Source organism: Eretmochelys imbricata, chromosome 4, assembly GCF_965152235.1.
Source record: "Eretmochelys imbricata isolate rEreImb1 chromosome 4, rEreImb1.hap1, whole genome shotgun sequence".
In the NCBI taxonomy this organism is placed as follows: Eukaryota; Metazoa; Chordata; order Testudines; family Cheloniidae; genus Eretmochelys; species Eretmochelys imbricata.
Genome location: NC_135575.1, coordinates 75,117,592 through 75,135,202, shown reverse-complemented (window position 1 = coordinate 75,135,202; position 17,611 = coordinate 75,117,592). Strand labels below are relative to the sequence as shown.

At 43.0% G+C, this 17,611-nt stretch overlaps 1 protein-coding gene across 1 annotated transcript in view; it reads right to left on the bottom strand.

Annotated features, from left to right (window-relative positions):
* Positions 1 to 862: 862 nt before the first annotated feature.
* The window catches only part of GALNTL6 (polypeptide N-acetylgalactosaminyltransferase like 6), a 906,144-nt gene continuing 889,395 nt past the window's right edge, over positions 863 to 17,611 (bottom strand). The window contains exons 11-12 of the mRNA XM_077814511.1: positions 6,057 to 6,206; positions 863 to 1,030 (exon numbers count right to left, since the gene is read on the bottom strand). Of these exons, the coding sequence (XP_077670637.1) occupies positions 863 to 1,030; positions 6,057 to 6,206 (318 nt within the window). The remainder of the gene's footprint in view (positions 1,031 to 6,056; positions 6,207 to 17,611) is intronic.

Here is a 17,611-nt window from a genome sequence, read left to right as displayed (position 1 = left end):
GGGAAATCCTTTCTGCAAACCTTGCATTGTGCTGCTATTATTGGTGCATATACCTGCTATTGAATGACTTCAAGATTTGGTAGCCTTGTTAATCTTTTGGCCTTTAATTTAGATGAAGGCTAGATTTGAATCACAGTTGATGAGTGTTAGGTAGATTATATCATCTATGGAAGTCTGATTTAATTACTTTGATGGACTTTTTTTTTCAAATGCTGAGGAGAAATGGGACTTTTGAAACCTTGGAAGTCTATTTCATGCTTCGTTACAACACAATTCTAAACCCTTATATTTCTACCATTCCTATTTTGGTAATGAAAGGAATGTAATGGGGAAGTGTTTAAAATCATCATCTGAGGGTTAATCCCGCTTAACCTAACCTTTATTAAGAGAATGGCACCAGATCATATAGTTTGTCTGGAGTGCTGGGAAATTGTTAACATTCCACCAGTGTGGGTTAGTTCTTAACCTGTGATTTCTGCAGGTTCCCATAGCAGTCATGCACACCATATACCCACCCCAACTAATAGCATCCATTCATAACTACTCACTACAGCAGGATTTGACCTGAGAAACTCTAGAATTTTGTTTCAGTTTATTAACTCAGAATGTTTTGAAAAGTTTTTTTAAATAAAGTTTTCCCTCGGCCAGCAAGGGAATTGTCAGATTGAAGTTCTCAGCAGCATCTGGTGAGGCTCTCAGCCAAGTTCTTCAGATACTGTACATCCACAATGACAGCCCATTGGCCTTTGCCGTGGCATTTGCTTAATCCTCAGAAAAGACTTCCTGGATCTAGGAAATTTAAATTCCTGACTCCTTCGACCCAGATGCTGGCCAAAATGCAGTTTGCAATCTGTATTTTTCCCTAGGAACTGGCCTTGCTGTTAAATTTTTCTAAAACAGTCATATTGATATGTTCAAAAATCCACTGCTGAGTTTCAGATAAAGGATCACATCTGTTCATGAAAATCTTCTTCTCAGCTGGGTTGCAATCTATGCAGCTGTTGCTTACTGGATGGAACAAAGTTTTGTCCTACGGGAATGAGAAAAAATAGAATTAAGTAGTAAATACCAAGTGATTAAAAGTGTTCTCATTTTCTAGAACTTGGATTAACACAACCCTAGCTCAGATTATTTAGTTTTCTGTAGATATTCTTTGAGCAATAATCTGGAGTGAAAAACAAAGCTATTATTGGGGAGATATAGATAGCTGAGTGATTTCTTAGGACAAAAAGTGTTTGTCTTTTACCTCAGAGAATAAAAGCACAGAGACAAATGGCAACAACCAGTGATCTAGTTTCCTATCTTCCCATCTTCATGAGACTCTAAGAAAAGTCTGATGTGCTTTCTGTATACATCTGACACAGATTCCATGTGGCATTGGTTGGACAAGTCACTTAAATGCTCTACCTCACTGTCCCCACCTGTAAAAAGGAGATGATAATATTTGTTTCCCTGCCTTATGGAAGTTTTGAGAGCATTAATATTTGTTAAGTTGCTTAGAAAACAAAAATGGATATTTATTATTAATTGAGAGTTTTGGTTAGCTGGAGTTTGGTAAAATGAGGACTGCACTGTAAACAATGCAAACTCGGTCTCTTAGAATTTGGTTTACATCAGTGTAAATTCCAGTTGCACTGCTTGTTGAGAACACTGAAGACTAACACATTGAATTTGAATCTTAGGTAAGGAAGAAAATATTCACTGGGTGCTAATATCTGAGGGTTGCAAAGCTCTAATGTATTTGGATTTTGTGTGGTGTGGGGCTGATTAGATAGCTGGAAAGTTTCTGATGGCTGTACAATACACTTACTCTAGCTGTTGAAATAACATTTCAGATAATCCCTGGTAAGCATATCCAGGTTTCTCCCTCTGTGCCAGGCATGACCCTGCCAACATTTAATATTAATCCAGGATGTGAACACTTGCACAGCCACAGAGTAGAAGGCAAGAAAGAGAATAAGAGACAAACAAGAAAAGGTTCCTGTAATTTGGTCTGACCTATTTCTGTTTTCAGTACCGGCAACAGACAGACCAAATTCAAAAGTCCAAGACTCAGTTCTGTCCTTCTGACCTTCCTGAGGCTTCTCACCTCACATATCATCGCTCCCCGAAACTGGCAGCTGAATACATCCTGTTTCAATATATTTAAAGTAAAAATAATTTACAGAGACTCTGTCAGTGCTGACAGGGCTAACCTGGACCTATAGGCTTTATTTGGATCACTTGTATGCAGGCTCCCACCTTGCTTTGCCTATCTCTGCCTGTCCATTCCATTTGTGTGAGCTGGCAGAATATTTCAGTTCCCAAGAATCCTGGTCTTTCAGGGCTAGGCTGTGCTATTAAAGCCGTGCCCTAAGGAAGAAAGGATGCAGAGCCATACTGCCCAATGAGAACATGAGACACCCTGGTGCAGGTGTGCCCTTCTCTTTGTGGTTGACCAGCTCTAGCGGTCAGGGCTAAACGGGTGTGGAGATTGCCCCTCCTTGCCCCCTCTGTGGCAAGCAGCCAAGCAGTCCCTGCACTCAGGAGAGAGCTGTGACTGTAACTGGCCCCTAGGGAGAGAAGACTCCTTACATCCTTCCTAACCTTTTGCACAAGGGCCAAGCACAAGCACAGTCTGGTCCTCTGTGCTTTGAGATATCAGGATCCCTGGAAACTGAAATACCCCTCTTGTGCACAAGCAGAAAGCAACCTGTTCCAGCAGGAGAAATGTGCTATTCAAGAGCACTGCTGCCTTCCCAAAGAAAGCCTGTGCACTTCTGGGTTAGTATCTGCAGTGCAAATTTTTGGATTCATTATGGTTGCGGCTTGCCTTTTACAAGTTTTCGTAATTAGGAAGCAGACAGTGTCCCTTTAAGAACAGTTTTTTATTACTCTGAAAAACTTCTTGGTTTCTTAAACAAATGTTTATCCATTGCCATCTCTAGTTTTCTCTTGCCTAAGGTTTAATTATTATTGGGTCATGGACTTCAACGGACATGGAATCAGGACCATTTATTTGTAGTTTGTGCTGTAAAGCATAATTTTCCACTTGCAGCCAGAGGGGCATAGGCATGAATCCTCCTTCACAGCCAGCATAAAAAGCCACAAGAAATCCTCCTGTAGATTTCAGTCCTGTCGGGGAAGAGTAATGAGATTTTTTTCTCTGCATGTAGGCAAGTCTGAATACTATTTTAGAAAGAAAACCTTTTCCATAAGATAATGGACTTACTAGCAGGCCTGGACTGCTCAAGTAGTTGGTTCGATGTCTCATGACCTTTCACTTCTTCTTTAACTACAGCCAAGGTCAGTAGTGACTGAAAGTCATTATCCGTGGATGTCTGCGGTAGTTTATTTAACAGGAGGTGGTAGAGCACAGTTTCTCCCAGACAGGTGTCCACATGATAAAAACCACCGTAAGAATGATACGCCCATTAACAGTCTCAGGGAAGAAGCTAAGGGCCTAATGGGCATGGTGAGAGAATTCCTCTGACAGTTTTGCTCCGACTGCCCGACAGAGATGTAGGGACAAATTCTCTTTGTACATGCTTTCTGGATAGAGAACTTTAGTTTCTGATGTTGTAAATCTAGCACATTTCCTAATTACTACACTTAGAGTAAAATTATAGTATCATTAAATTGATTTTTCACAGCTGGCTTTGTTTTTTTAAAATCTACTAAATCTGTCCCTACTTAGATACTCATAGAAGCTCTACAAATAAAGGTGTCAGAGTGCATAAATTGAATCATGCTGTATCAGACTCAAACCACCTGGAGTAACGCTAAAATAAAAACTGAGGGCAGGTCCCTTTACTGGGAGAAATGGAAAATGACAGGGATTGGCTAATATGGCAAACATGGCAAAATTTGCTTTATTTGAGCATTTTATAAGATTCATGACAAAAACTGAAGTACTTCATGTGACATGAGAAGAATTAAAAAAAAAGAATTCCGTGTGATCACTAAGAAGGTGTGGGGGAGGGTTGGGGTGGGGTGGAACAGAGTAACAGATGTGGTCTTTGTTTATGAAAACGGGCTGTTTGTTGCCTCCCTGTAGGCTGTTATTCTTATGGATACTTTTGCACGATTAGTTTAAAATTAATAGACACTTGTAAAAAAAAGTACAGCCAGATCTATGTTAGGAACTTTTGCCAGCATAGTAACGTTGGTTAGAGGTGTGCTTTTTTGAGACATTTCCATGCCAGCAAAAACCCTAGTTCAGATACAGTTATATTAGCATAGAAGTGCTTTTGCTGGTATAACTTATTCCTTCAGGGAACTAGTGTAAGCACTTTTTGCTGGTATAACTTGCATCTACATTAGGAGGGGTTTTGCTGGTATACTTACATTGGCAAAAGTGTCTAGTGTAGATCTGGCCTACATCTGATGTGAGGCAATCAAAAACTATTTAATATACAGTCAAGCTCAGCTGAGAAATCAGCTTAGACCTGAACAAGGGTAATATATTTAACCATTAATTTTGCAGTGTCAGTGGATCCTTGTTTTGAAGTTATGTAGTCAAACCAGAGGCACTTGTGTAGTATGGCAATTAAGAAGGTAGATTGCTACCCGGCTTGTATTATGGTTAAAATTGTGCAAGCACTTTCATTATAAAAAACATTTTCAAGGAATTTCTAATTCAGATGTAAACATTTGACTTGTCCCGAGAATTTTTATGAGATCTCCTCCCTCTAGATAACAAAAACAAAGCAGTACAGGGGACATACGCTGCAGTGTTTTTGAAAGTGATACTATTTCATTGGCTGTCTACTGGATTCTGTCCACATCAAAAGTGATGAACCGGGTACAGAAGACAGCTCCGGAGCTGCATTTTGTCACATGTAACTGGTACACTAAGCACTAATGAAGTGTTAAAGTTGTTAAAGCTTCTTGCTAGCAGCTTGGATAGGCACAAAGATAAACTGGAAGTGGATCTGAAGCAGGGAAGAACTATCATAGGGTACAAAGTAAGATATTCAGCTGGTATACGTTGGCATAGCTCCACTGACTTCAATGGTGCTCTGCTGATTTACACCAGCTGAGGAGCTGGCTTAGCTAATGTAGCTGGATTACAGATGCTACCTCAGTTTCAAATATATCACATTTCTGGAAAACCCTTTGGAACGTCTCTGCTTGCAATGTAAATACTGGATTAAATGGCGAAGGTCAATAACTAGACACCTGAGGAAAATGTCAGTAGCTAAACTATTTCTAACGGTTATAGTTCAGTTTACTAGAATACATCATCTCAAACTAGAAAGTACTACTGAGACATGTGCAGTAAAATCCAAATCCTTGCCATTACGCTCAGCTCGAGTAAATGTAGGCACACAGGTGATGGTGATTATGTGGAGGTGATCAATGGGTGGGAAGGGATCCCTCAGCATTTCAAAGAAAACTGCATAGATTGCAAAAGTGAAAGGGTTAATCAAAGTCAGTAATGTGTTAATAATGTTATTTGAAATCCTGTTAGTATTACTGTGGCACTGTTTGCCCTGAACACAGTTTCCAGCATGACCACATATTTTTAGTGATTTATAAAAATGGGTTGAAACAGCAGATCAAAGGGACACCTAAACTGCTTACGCTTGATTTGTAAACTCCCTCTTTTTTGTGGGCTTACAACAATGCTTTTAATGTTAATTTTTTTTGTAATTTATCTGCCAAATATACACTTTAAAGTATAGTAAAATATTAATATTTAACTCATGAGCAGCATTTCTTGCTGCTGTCACATACAATAAAAATATTCCTTGTGATGCCTTTGTTAAAATGACACATGTCTTAAAGTGTCAAAATGGTAAAGCATCTTTCAAGGACTAAGGGCCAACTCTATGTTGGATCAAATCCATATTAATTTAACTTTGACCTAAGTACCTGCAAATGCACACAATGTGCATAAATGCCTTCTACATATTAAAAGAAACATGCTCTACAGAGATTTTCATTTAAGCTAAATTGGAATAAACCATAATGGTTTTTAAAACCAATGTCTTTTGACTGGACAAACACATTGTTCTCCAAATACAGACTCAAGATAGTATGAATATCTGAAAATGACCCAAGGTGACTCCAACCTTCCTATAGCTCCAGTGCTGGTTACCCTTCATGCCATGACAGTCATACAGTGTGACAGGGCTACTGTGCGAAACGGAATCGAAGCAGAATTTCCTGGTGTGAAGAGGTTCCCCAGGGCGGATGTCTTCTCTCCAACCAAAGGTAAAGAGCTACAAAAACAACCAGGCAAAATGATAATATATGGCTGCTGAAAGACATTTAAAAACAAAAACCAAACCAGTGTATATGCCCTTTCTTTGCATGTCATGGAAAAGGATTAATTAGACACCAGTTGATGATATAGCATTTTCCTTGTTTGGCCCTATGCTGTGCTTATTATTTCCTCTTTCCCCCAGAGTATTGTTTTACATTTATCTACAGCAAAGGACAGTGGACAGCTTTAACATGGTTTTTAAATCAATCCTTGCTTTGTAAAAGGTTAAGTCATTTTCTGCTTTTTGTTGTGCTTCTTGAACAAAGACTCCCACACCTCCTGCTGAGGTACCTTTTTATGTCATCAGCAGTGGGAGAAGCAGGAAGTGGCACTGCAGAAGCAAGGCTGCTGCTTCAAAAAAGTATAAGTCTTAAAGAAAAAAAATTATCATTGTTAGTCTGCAAGCCAAGTTACAGGCCTGCGGCTCAAAATAACCAACGATAGACATGCTGAGAATCCCAGCTTTCCAATGGTGTGGAACAGGGGTTCTGAAACTCTCTCACTCTGTTGACTACTTTGTAAGAGATAGAGCCTCTCGTGGGCCATTTTCTAATCTCTCTCTGCTTAATTCTCAAAATATTTCATTCTGCATATCAGCAGGAAGGGCGCCACAGACACTGGTGATCTATGGACCTTGAGAATGTATTGATACTCAAATTACCATACAGAATGCATTGATACTCAAATTACCAGCTTGTGTCCCTCATCTCCCACCATTTCAATTATTGCACGATTTCTCAAGATGATTGCTTGGGGACTGCTAGAGATAAATTTTGTGCACCATGTCCTGTCTGAAACCTGAGAATTCTGATTTTCCAACATATAGCTTTCATTTCCAGCCCTGGAGGTCTGAGCAATATTGGACCTTAAACATCTGGGCTTTTTTTTTCTTTGTCTTCTCAAATTGTTGCCTTTTGAAACAATATCTACTCTTCTTTTTGCAAGTGCTGCCTCTCCCTGGTGTTGCCATAATAAAAGCAATCTCAGTAGAGACTGGAACTCCTTCTTAGAACTTCGCAGGAAAGGAGAAAATTAGATTGGAGGGGTACCAACCACCCCAAAACAACTATTAAAATCCTGTATTCACAGAGACAATTCAGTGGCATCCATCACTCTTTCAATCTCATCACTTTACACTGGCTCATCGTTTTGTGATTTCAGTCTATCTTCCACGGTCCTGGGAATTCTGCTTAGCTTGATATCAAATCTGGTATTTTATCCCCCAGATAATGTGTGAAGATATTACATGGTAATAGTCCAAGTGATGAGCTTCATGACACTCCACTTGTTACTTTCCTCATAATCTGATGCTGTTGCCCGTTTGGCTCATACCATTAGCCAATTTTTGGGGACTGCAGGACTGTTTTCATTAGGAGGAGAAATGGATGATAGAAATCAGTCTTGTTTATTTACAAAGAACAAACACTATTTCCTTGAACACAATAGGAACAAACAGGCAGTTTCTTTGTTCACAATTTCCAAGTGTGCCCCTCCAGTCAATTCTATGCCACAGGGAGCTCTCTCTCTCTGTGCTCCTTCTCAGGACCACAATCAACTCAACACACACATACCACACCCTGCCAAACAATCCCTTAACCCATTGTTTAGCTTCTCATCAGGAGTTGTGCCAAGTGCCATGCTTCCACAATTGCCTCAGGCAGAAGCTTCTATTGTTTCCAGCTGTTCCTTTCATTTAACCTGAAAGAAGGGTGCTTTGCACACCCATTGGCTTTAACCAGGTCTGTGATCTGCTTTAGATCAAAGGCCTGCTCATGGTAGTCATTAACAATTTCCATCATAACAACATTGTTCTGTTAGTAATTACACTTGTTTATGGTCTGTCAGTCAGTATTGTGTCCACTGTACAGTATTAGCTTTAGCCAGACAGCACATTTCCAATTTTCTACTAGTTTGTGATATGTGACTGTATTAAAGTCTAGACAGTTATATCCACTGAATTCTCTGCATTCACTAAAGCTGTAATAGCGTCAAGACAGCTAGAGTTTGTTTGACACAAATATCCTTTATGAACTCATGTTGCTTATCATTCATTGCCTTTTTCTTAGGCCTTGATCTGGTGTGGTATAGGAAACCTCTGCTGAACGCTTTCAACTCTCACTGAAGTTGGTGGAAACAGAGCAAATAACGTCGGGGGTCTAGACTGTGACTTGGATTACATGCCTATGTAAGGGATTAGGAGCTCCCCCATCCCAGTTTAGACTGCTTGGATGTTTGTTCAGGGTGTTTAGGAGGAAGCAGGTGTGGAGTGCCCACCTTCTGCCTGTCCCTTCTTCCCCAGAGCATATGGCCAGGGAGGGCACAGAGCCATGACTTTACTATTTGCTAACCAGCACAGCTGAGCCTGGACAGGCAGGCGTTATTGCTGCTGGCACATCCCAGTTTACTTTTGTCTGATCCCTTGCCCAGGGCTCTGCCTGAAGTCAGAATCTAGCCTTTAGAAGTAAGAGCTAGAAAAGAGCTATTAACTCATCCAGACTGGCTCACTGCCAGTACAAGCTTGTTTCCTACAACATATTCTTTTTATTCTTATTCTTCTTATTTATTTAGTTTTCCTTTCCATTGAAGTTTCCTGGATCTTCATTTTAAAACTCTGAAAGTACAGAGTTGCACATCTCCAGCCCTCTGATCCCTCACTCCTCACCAGGAATTTAAAAACAATCACAAGCCTTTTGTCTTCAGTTTTGCCTTTGGAATCTTGCGATGGAAGGTCATCTTTCAGGCTACTGCAGGCTCCATAAATTAGATTGGAGGGAGTGCTGCCAAGAGATTCATCTTGATTTCCTGCACCCAGTTACATGATGTGAGTGAAATCCTACAAAATGTTATATCACTGTCTCACGGCAGGGTCAGCATACATTAACTCCTGTTATACAGGTCATAGAATCATAGAATATCAGGGTTGGAAGGGACCTCAGGAGGTCATCTAGTCCAACCCCCTGCTCAAAGCAGGACCAATCCCCAACTAATTCATCCCAGCCGGGGCTTTGTCAAGCCTGACCTTAAAAACTTCAAAGGAAGGAGATTCCACCACATCCCTAGGTAACGCATTCCAGTGCTTCACCACCCACCTAGTATCCAACCTAAACCTTCCCAACTGAAACTTGGGACCATTACTCCTTGTTCTGTCATCTGCTACCACTGAGAACAGTCTAGATCCAGCCTCTTTGGAACCCCCTTTCAGGTAGTTGAAAGCAGCTACCAAATCCCCCCTCATTCGTCTCTTCCGCAAACTAAACAATCCCAATTCCCTCAGCCTCTCCTCATAAGTCATGTGTTCCAGTCCCCTAATCATTTTTGTTGCCCTCCGCTGGACTCTTTCCATTTTTTTCACATCCTTCTTGTAGTGCGGGACCCAAAACTGGACACAGTACTCCAGATGAGGCCTCACCAATGTCGAATAGAGGGGAACGATCATGTTCCCTTGATCTGCTGGCAATGCCCCTACTTATACATCCCAAAATGCCATTGGCCTCCTTGGTAACAAGGGCACACTGTTGACTAAATTGGAAAGAGTCCAGCAAAGGGCAACAAAAATGATTTGGGGTCTGGAACACATGACTTATGAGGAGAGGCTGAGGGAACTGGGATTGTTTAGTCTGCGGAAGAGAAGAATGAGGGGGGATTTGATAGCTGCTTTCAACTACCTGAGAGGTGGTTCCAGAGAGGATGGTTCTAGACTATTCTCAGTGGTGGAAGAGGACAGGACAAGGAGTAATGGTCTCAAGTTGCAGTGGGGGAGGTTTAGGTTGAATATTAGGAAAAACTTTTTCACTAGGAGGGTGGTGAAACACTGGAATGCGCTGCCTAGGGAGGTGGTGGAATCTCCTTCCTTAGAAGTTTTTAAGGTCAGGCTTGACAAAGCCCTGGCTGGGATGATTTAATTGGGGATGGGTCCTGCTTTTGAGCAGGGGGTTGGACTGGATGGCCTCCTGAGGTCCCTTCCAACCCTGATATTCTGTGATTCTGATTCTGTGACTCATATCCAGCTTCTCGTCCACTGTAAACCCTAGGTCCTTTTCTGCAGTACTGCTGCCGAGCCATTCGGTCCCTAGTCTGTAGCGGTGCATGGGATTCTTCCGTCCTAAGTGCAGGACTCTGCACTTGTCCTTGTTGAACCTCATCAGATTTCTTTTGGCCCAATCCTCTAATTTGTCTAGGTCCCTCTGTATCCTATCCCTATCCTCCAGCATATCTACCTGTCCTCCCAGTTTAGTGTCATCTGCAAACTTGCTGAGGGTGCAATCCACACCATCCTCCAGATCATTAATGAAGATATTGAACAAAACTGGCACCTGGACCAATCCTTGGGGCACTCAACTTGATACCAGCTGCCAACTAGACATGGAGCCATTGATCACTACCCGTTGAGCCAGACAATCTAGCCAGCTTTCTATTCACCTTATAGATCATATCTTGCCACTGATTTTTCTACTGAACTCCCCCAAAATTTCAATGGCAAGTTAGCAAACTGGATCAGTAGCAAATATGCAATTAAAAAAAAGACATAGGTACAGTAATAAAATACTCGATAGCCTAATAAACATCTTTGATTTCTATCGGCAAATACAGAAATCAGGATAAAGAGCTAGCAAAAATTAGAACGATATATTTACAACCCTGCTGGAGCACCCTTTTAACCAGGCCCATTTTCATGGATTTCTGAAAAATCTCAAGGGAAATTAGACGTTTACCTTTTCATTCCTTGTGAGACATTTCACTTGGAATATTTAAACTAGAAAATGTACTTAAAGCTTATTGCAGGTACCATTCCTGCACTGGCAGTAAGATATACTAATGTTCTAGCAAGTCTATTTCATCTTACATTTCTGTGATTCTTTGATTCTTTTCTTTCTTTAACTGGCAGCTTTGAACAACTGAGTAAAATAATTCCTAACCCTGTGTCATGGGGTGCAGCCCTCATTGCCAGACTGGTGCCTCCTGCTGGTCATACTGGGGATTAGCTCGAGGCAGACACCCATGTCCATGGTCTGCACACCGTCACTCTGTCTCTGCTCCTGCCTACAGCTCCCATGGGTGGAGGGTGAACCTCCCCTTTGGGAAGGCTAGCCCTCCAGCCCTGCCCCCCTGAGGCCCTACCCCGCCACCCACTGGAGACCTGAGCCTGAAGCCAGAGGACCCCCCGAGCTGCCTCAGTTGTGCTGGCTGGCCCAACCCCTGGGCCGCCCCAAGGCACCGTTGGCCACCGGCTGAAGCTGAGCCTCCACCAGCTTCAGGGGAGAGGGGGAGCAAGAGTGGGGCCTCAGGGCGAAGCATGGGCAAGACCACGACCTGGGTTTGGGGAGGCTAAACCTCCCCTAGCCTTCGATGCCACCACCCATGACAACTCCTCTCTCAGCTCCCAGAACGGCAGTGTCCTCTTCTCGACTCTGCCCTCCGGCTAGGTTACCATCTGTGTTTCCTCCTTCTGGGAGAGGTATCTCTGTCCAACAGTCCAGCCACTTCCCCAGTGGTGAGTAGGGGGACCTGGGCCTGCCCACTACTCCGGGACCCAATCCAGGGACCCTGTAAATAGCAGCCTCCTGCTGCTCCTCTGTAACTTCTGTCAATGCTGCTCTATTTCCCTAGGCTACTTCCCATCAGAGCACTCAGCTGATCAGTCCTATGAGTCAACCATGACTTTGTTCAAGGTGCTTATGTTCTCTCTGCCCTCCAGGGACAGAGTCTTTACTCCCTGGACTCCCGGCAGCAACTGACCCTGCTCTTCCCTGTGGCTCTTTTTATATGGGCCTGCTGGGCCCCGATTGGTTGTTCCTCACAGCCCTTCTCCTATTGGCTGCTTCCTGTGCAGCCTCCCCAGGGCTATATTAACCCCTTTTTAGCCAGTGGGGGTGAAAGCCCTATCATACCCTGCCACAAACATTTTGCAGGGTGGATGACCTTCCATCAAGATTCTCAAGATCTCTTAGAATGTATTTGAATCTTTAGCTTCATATGGTCACTAAAATAATCCAGAAACCAGTATAATGTAAAGAACGACTAAGAATAATCAAATAAAAAGCTGCTCACCATTGCAATGGTAAGCACTAAGCCTCCCACTGCAAATATTTTTGCATAGTGAATCTTCTTTGCTTCTTCAAAACTGATTTTTTTTTAAGTTTAAAAAGGAGAGGTTACTCACCCTGTGTAGTAATGGTGGTTCTTCAAGATATGTGTCCCCATCGGTGCTCCACTTCAAGTGCACGTACACCCCATGCGCTTTTGAAAGGCGATTTTCATTAGCAGCATCAGTTCGGTCTGTGCATGCACCCTAGACATCATCACAACCCATACCGAGGGAATATAGGGCTACGTGGGTGAACTGCCCTCACTTTCTTCTCCACTGCCCAGTCTCACAAGAAACTCCAAAGCAGAGGGCGGGTGGGGGGGAGGGGGTAGTGGAACACCCACAGGGACCCACATTTCAAAGAAGAACAGTTCTGCACAGGGTGAGTACATTCTTCTTCTTCAAGTAGTGTCCTTATGGGTGCTCCAGTGCAAGTGACTCCCAAGCAGAACCCCCGAATGGAAGAATGAGTTTCAGAATCTAGAATTACATCACCAGCTGCTGCATCCAATCTAGAAGCATTGATTAGGGTGTAGTGTCTTGAGACGCTATGTTCAGAGTATCATGTAGCAGTGCTGCAGATCTCAGTTATAGGGACTGTGATGCTGTATGGAATATGTGGGACACTTTATGATATTGTTGATACCAATATTATAAAATTGCAAGGAATCTGACCAGATATACCGTGTGAGGTCTCTGCGAAAAATGTTACAAATTGCCAAGTATGATAATCATGTTTATATGTTTGTATTAAGAGTTATAGATATGTATGGTATATCTGTATTTCCAAACTTGTGCTGTGTTTCTGGAAGACATCCCTGGACAGATTGGCACCAGCACTGCCAAGCTGTTCAATGGTCCATCAAGGGTCATCAACTATACAATGAACACACTGTAAAGAACTAGGGGATACACCTTATGAGTCAGCAAGGTATGTGGTATCATAGGCACTGACTTCCCCTCTTTCCCGTGGGCGCTCGACCCCACCTCTGCCCCCAGCTCCACCCCTTCCCCTTTTGGATAAGATCCAACCTAATATTGACCTGGCAATATGGCTGGCCCTTTGGGGTCAGAAGAACATTTTGTATAGTTTTAAAATAACTTCTCATTGTACTGGACCTAGGTGCTGATTGGGGACCAGAGAAATGGAATACAATAAGGGGGCTGTGTGATTACTCTTTTTTGCTTCTTGAAAACCAGTGTGGAAATCAGAAGCGCAATTTCTGGCTGGTTGGGTAATTTAATTTCCGTGTTACTCACCAATCTTGGGAGTATCTGCTCTCCTTTTTGCAGCCTGCCCTGACCTTGGCATTTTCAGTGAGGGCTCCCCCTGGCACCCCTGGGTCACAGGGACATTTTTTAACTATGGCCATAAAATGTAGACTGTGACGAGCCTGTAGAAGGAGCTAACACTCTGGGAGGAGGTGGAATGCTAGCAGCACCATAATACGCAATAATACATCTGGAGATCCATTTTGACAGTCTCTGGGTAGAAATAGTAGATCCTTTAGATCTGTTCGCAAACGGAATGAACAATTTAGGAGATTTTCTGAATGATGTAGTTATATCTAGGTAGAAAACTAGTGCCCTCCAGACATCTAGAATGTGGAGATCAGTCTACAAAATGGAATTAAGATGGTTTTGGAAAGAAACCGTCAACGATGTTTCCTTTAAATGCAACAGGTAGTCCAGAACCAGTGGAAGAGGGGCAGATTCAGGAACAATTTTCTGGAGGTCACACCACTCACAAAATCTTTCCCACTTTTGAAGGTAAGTAATTCTGGTAGACTCTTTTCTACTATTTAGTAATATCTGCTGTTCCTCTGCAGAAAAGGCTGACTCTAACTCAATGAACCATTGAAGAAGCATGCCTTGAGGTGGAGAGTTCTCAGATTGGAATGCAGTAGTCAACCAGTGTCCTGCAAGAGGAGTTGAGGAATGATTGGAGGATTTATTTCTGGACAGAGAGCTAGGTGAAGCAGGTAAGGAAACCATGTCCACCTTGACAATGTCAGGCCACTAGGATAATTCTGGCTTTGTCCTGTCTGATCATCTTCACCACCTGAGAATCAGAGGTGTTGGGGAAAATGAATAAAACACCTTCCTGTCCATGGGAGGAAGAAGGTACTCCACCAATAAATCACAGCCTAAACCGTCCCTTGGGTAGAAGAGGTAGCATTTTTTGTTTGAGGCTGTGAAGAAGAGGTCCAACTTGTGGGAACCCCCAAGTTTGAAATATGTCAATAAGTATCTGAGAGTCCAACTCCCAATCTTAGTCTTGGGGAAAAGATCTGCTGAGAGCATCGGCTGTGATATTTTGCCTGCCAGGGAGATATACTGCCAAATTCTTATGCAATCCCATATACAGCAGTTCTATAACTTTATTGCTTTGGTACAGAGTGAAGGGGACCCCTTCCCATCTCCACCAGTTGATGTAAAACATGCAGGCCATATTGTACATCATGACTCTGATAAACTTGTCTTTGATGAGAAGCAGAAAATGAAGGCAGGCATTTCTGACCACCCTTAGCTCCAACAAGTTGATGTGGAGGGTGGTTTATTGGGGTGACCATCTGCCCTGTACAGTATGAATGGCAAGGTCTGCCTCCCCATCCTAACAGAGATGCATCTGTCATTGCAGTTACAGTTGGCACCAGTCGGAGGAAGGGAACTTCCACACCTACACTGCGATGTTTTCTCCACTAGTCTGGGGAGTGTTTCACCTGCTGGGGAACTGATACCTTTCTGTATAAGCTGTGTCTGCTTGGTGAGTAAATTGTTCTGAGCCATCCTTGGATGGCATAATCGTACATGATCTGTCACAAAAGTGCAAGAACATTGTGGGACCCAGAAGCTGAAGACAGTTGTTGACTGAGGTTTGGGGGCTCATCTGCATAGACCTGCCAACATTTAATAGCCCTCAGCATCTGTCCCTAGGAAGAAATTCACTGACTACCAGGGGATCCAAACATGTCCCTATAAACTGTATATTTTGTACTGGAGTCAGGGTGAATAGTCCCACATTCAATTGCAGGCCCAAGTTCAGGAAAAGGCAAGTGTCCTCTGTATAGCAGAAAGCACCTCCACGTAAGACCAACTGTTGGGGTATGAAAACAGTATCATTGCCAGTATCATTGCCTGTCAGTGCAACTAGGTGGCCATTACCACTATAACCTTTGAGAACACCCTCTGAGCCAAGGAAAGGCCAAACACAGGAACACTCGGTACTGAAAGTGATCCTGACCTATAATAAAATGCATATATCTTTTGTGAGATGGGTGACTTGCTCTGTGGAAGTCTTTGTCTTTGGCACAAAAGTATTTTGTGTAGAAACCTCTTCTCTTTGTGCTAAGCAGGAACAGGTTCTGTCGCTCAGCTAGAAAGGAGGGAGTTTATTTCCTATCTTAATAAGAGCTCGTGAGGGGGTCACTGAAGAGGAATGGAGAAGGGAGATAAAGTGAATGGTGTAGACCGTTATTACTTCTAGCACAAATTTGAGGTGATATGTTCCCAAGCTGGTTGAAAATGGGAGAGAGGTCTCCAAATGGGGAGGAGGTGGGCAAATGATTGTAGTTGACAGTCAAGAGAATGGGGAGGGTTTAAATTCTTGACTATCCCATAAAAACTGATGATTAGAAGCAGCAGCAGCCTGCTGTGAACTAGTGTCAGATAGATTAGAGTATCTCTCTTTCTGGAAACTGTCTCTCTCTTTTTTGGAGGTTCCAGAGGTCTCTGAAACCCAGAGAAATGCATCAGTCAGGATCTTTGGGCTGTTTGGGATCTACTACATTTCCTTTTGTTCACAGGAGTGTAGGTACCCATTGAATCCAATGTGGCTCTAACGTCTTTTAAAGCATGGAGTGATTCATTAGTATTCTTTTTGAACAACTTCAGTCCATCAAATGGGAGATCCTCTATTGTATTCTGGGTTCCCCAGAGAGGTCCAGATAATTGCAACCATTTAATTGCCTTGTGCATCACTTCCGCAGTGGAGACAGAACAAACTGATGTATCTGCAGCATTTAAGATCCTTGAAGGGCTGTCTTGGCCAGTAACTGTCCCTCAGCAATAATAGCCTGGAATTGTTTCCTTTGGTCTGGAGGAATGTGTTAAAAAAAGAATTAAACCTCTCATAATTTGTGAAGTTGTATTTGGCTATCAACACCTGGTAACTTGCAGTGCGGAATTGTAGGGTTGCATATGAGTAGGATTTTTACCTTAGAAGGTCCAGATGCTTCTGGTTTCTCTCACACGGGTTGCACTTATGTCAGTGGTGGTTACTTCATTCATTCACCACATCAAGCACCAAAGAGTTGGTGGAAGGTAGGAGAACAGGAACTCACAGTCCTAGGAGGGAACATAATATTTTTATCGGCTCTCTTATACATAGGTGATATTAAGGTTTACCAAATTGTTTTTGCAGGTTCCAGGAGAGCCTTATTCAGGGTAGGTGACTCTGGATGGAGTTGCAGAGTGGAGAATATCCAACCATTTGGGTTGTGATTCTTTGATTTGATTGAGAGGTATCTGTAGGGAGTCTGTCATCTGTTTGACAAGCTCTTGGAATTGCTGAAAAACATCATCCATAGAAAGAGAAGGATACATTACCACCTCATCAGGTGATGAGGACAAGATGGTAGTCTGAGGGGTAACTTCTTTGCCTGCCCTAGCCTCTTAATCCACAAAAGTATCCTCCTGTTGAGTGATGTGTTGGGAAGGAGAATTTTGTGCCTCTCTATCATTGTGATGGGACAAGGTTGGGGCCCTGGAGAATTATTCGTGATGACTGCCCCTGGGTCCCAATATGGCCACTGAGGTCTATATGGGGGTGGTGGTGGCACCTAAGGTTGCTGCCACCAAGCAATATGTGCTCCGCTGAAGTAATCCCTGTCTCCTCCGTGGCTCTTGATACTGGCAAGCAATGGAGACTCTGGATCAGCAGTCACTGATAAGTTTATTGGGTACCTCAAATGTTGCGGTACTGCATGTAGTTGTGTAGAGCCGAGCAGACTGTACTTCTCCCTGACAGATGGTACTGAAGTTTTTGAGTGCTCTGAGGTAGCTACTGATGTAGACCGGAGCTTGGTCACATGTGGAACCGAAGAGCCTGTTACAGGAGATACAGGAAGAGTGATTATGTCCGAGAGTACGGCTCTTCTATGCTTTCTCTGCCTATCTCTTCCAGATGGGACTAGTGCCTTCTTGGAACCAGGTTTGCTGTTAGAGCTACAGGGTCTCCCTAACCCACCAGTACTGGAGGAACCCTTAGCCTCTGT